This window comes from Echinococcus granulosus (genome assembly GCF_000524195.1).
Source record: "Echinococcus granulosus chromosome Unknown EG_S00105, whole genome shotgun sequence".
In the NCBI taxonomy this organism is placed as follows: Eukaryota; Metazoa; Platyhelminthes; class Cestoda; order Cyclophyllidea; family Taeniidae; genus Echinococcus; species Echinococcus granulosus.
In genome coordinates, this window is record NW_020170485.1 from 273839 (window position 1) to 275050 (window position 1212).

Below are 1212 nucleotides of genomic sequence, written 5' to 3' on the forward strand. Positions count from 1 at the left end.
AATCCACTCAAAAGGAATAATGACGCTGCAGTCATGGGGAGACACTTCATCACTAGAAGCAGGCAACTTAGCTCCAATCGCATTCGTTTTCACCTCACTCCTACTGTCCTACCGTCTCCTTTGTCTCATTCGAGGCCGTCATTTGGAATAAGCGATTTTACGGGTTTCGCACACTTCAGGACTGGATGAGACGCCGATAACAAGTGTGTCACTTGCCATTCTCAACTAGAGGCGACATTTCTCCTGAAGAGGATTCTCCTAGCAAATGACATCATTTAACTTCTCTTACGAGCGCTGATATTCCGCTCCTCTTCCTTCACATCGCCTTATTTCTTAGTTGCCCACACATTGTGTCACTTCGGTTATCAACTGCCCTGTAGTGCAAACATGAGGATGGAGTGATCGCTAGGAAGATATGCACCTTCTGTGACTCTTTTGCTTCGAGCCACTGGTGCTTAGTGCCATCAAGCCCAAGGAAACAGGAGTGGGGTTAGCTCCCCTCTGTCTGTGTGATTAAACCGTCGCTGTGTAAAACCCGACTGTCTGGCCTCCGTGGCAGTAGCTTGGAGTGAAGTTCAAAATGAAGAGTTTGAAAGGGTAAAACTCTTGTCAAGTAGGCACATGGCAGTGGAGGTATCTACAGCCCCAGATAGCATCTCCTGTTTTAACTTTTCGAAAGAGCTAATGAGGGTGCTGATTAATCCAGCATTCTGAATAGAACGTCCATTTGGGCTTTCGTTGAAGTCTTCTCATAGACCAATAAAATGTGAAGACGAGAGAGGTCGAGAGTAGTTAAGACTAAAATTATTCACGACTCACCGCCCCAGTCCGCAGACGCAGTGCCTCGGTTCAGCATAGGTTGTTGGCATTGAAGATCTCGCTCTCCCAACATCTCACGGCTTAACGAAGCCGGTAGGAGCAACGACTGCGTCTATGCTCATGCAAACACAAATAAACAAAATTTATGGGCAATATCACATTAAGGCCAAAATGGCTTACCATAGCGCCATTTCCTTTTTCACCCTTGGGACATTACCCAGCCTAGAAGTGATACGCTCACTGCTAATGATTGTTCAAAGTGTAATCCAAATTCACTTTTTCCAACTCCTTTCTTGTGTGTCCCTTTGAAAAACAATATCGTGCATGAAAATGTTTTCTATTCCCACTAACTATCATTTCATTCCATAGAGTTGGAAAAAATTTTAGTGCCAT

The 1212-nt window shown here is 44.8% G+C and overlaps 1 protein-coding gene across 1 annotated transcript in view; it reads right to left on the reverse strand. All coding sequences in view use genetic code 11, as the record gives it.

Moving 5' to 3' along the window:
- Positions 1-1212, reverse strand: part of EGR_08407 (hypothetical protein) — a gene marked incomplete at both ends in the record, with an annotated part of 3994 nt that extends 2782 nt beyond the window's left edge. The window contains one exon of the mRNA XM_024497656.1: positions 1096-1212. Coding sequence (XP_024347960.1) covers positions 1096-1212 — 117 coding nt within the window. The remainder of the gene's footprint in view (positions 1-1095) is intronic.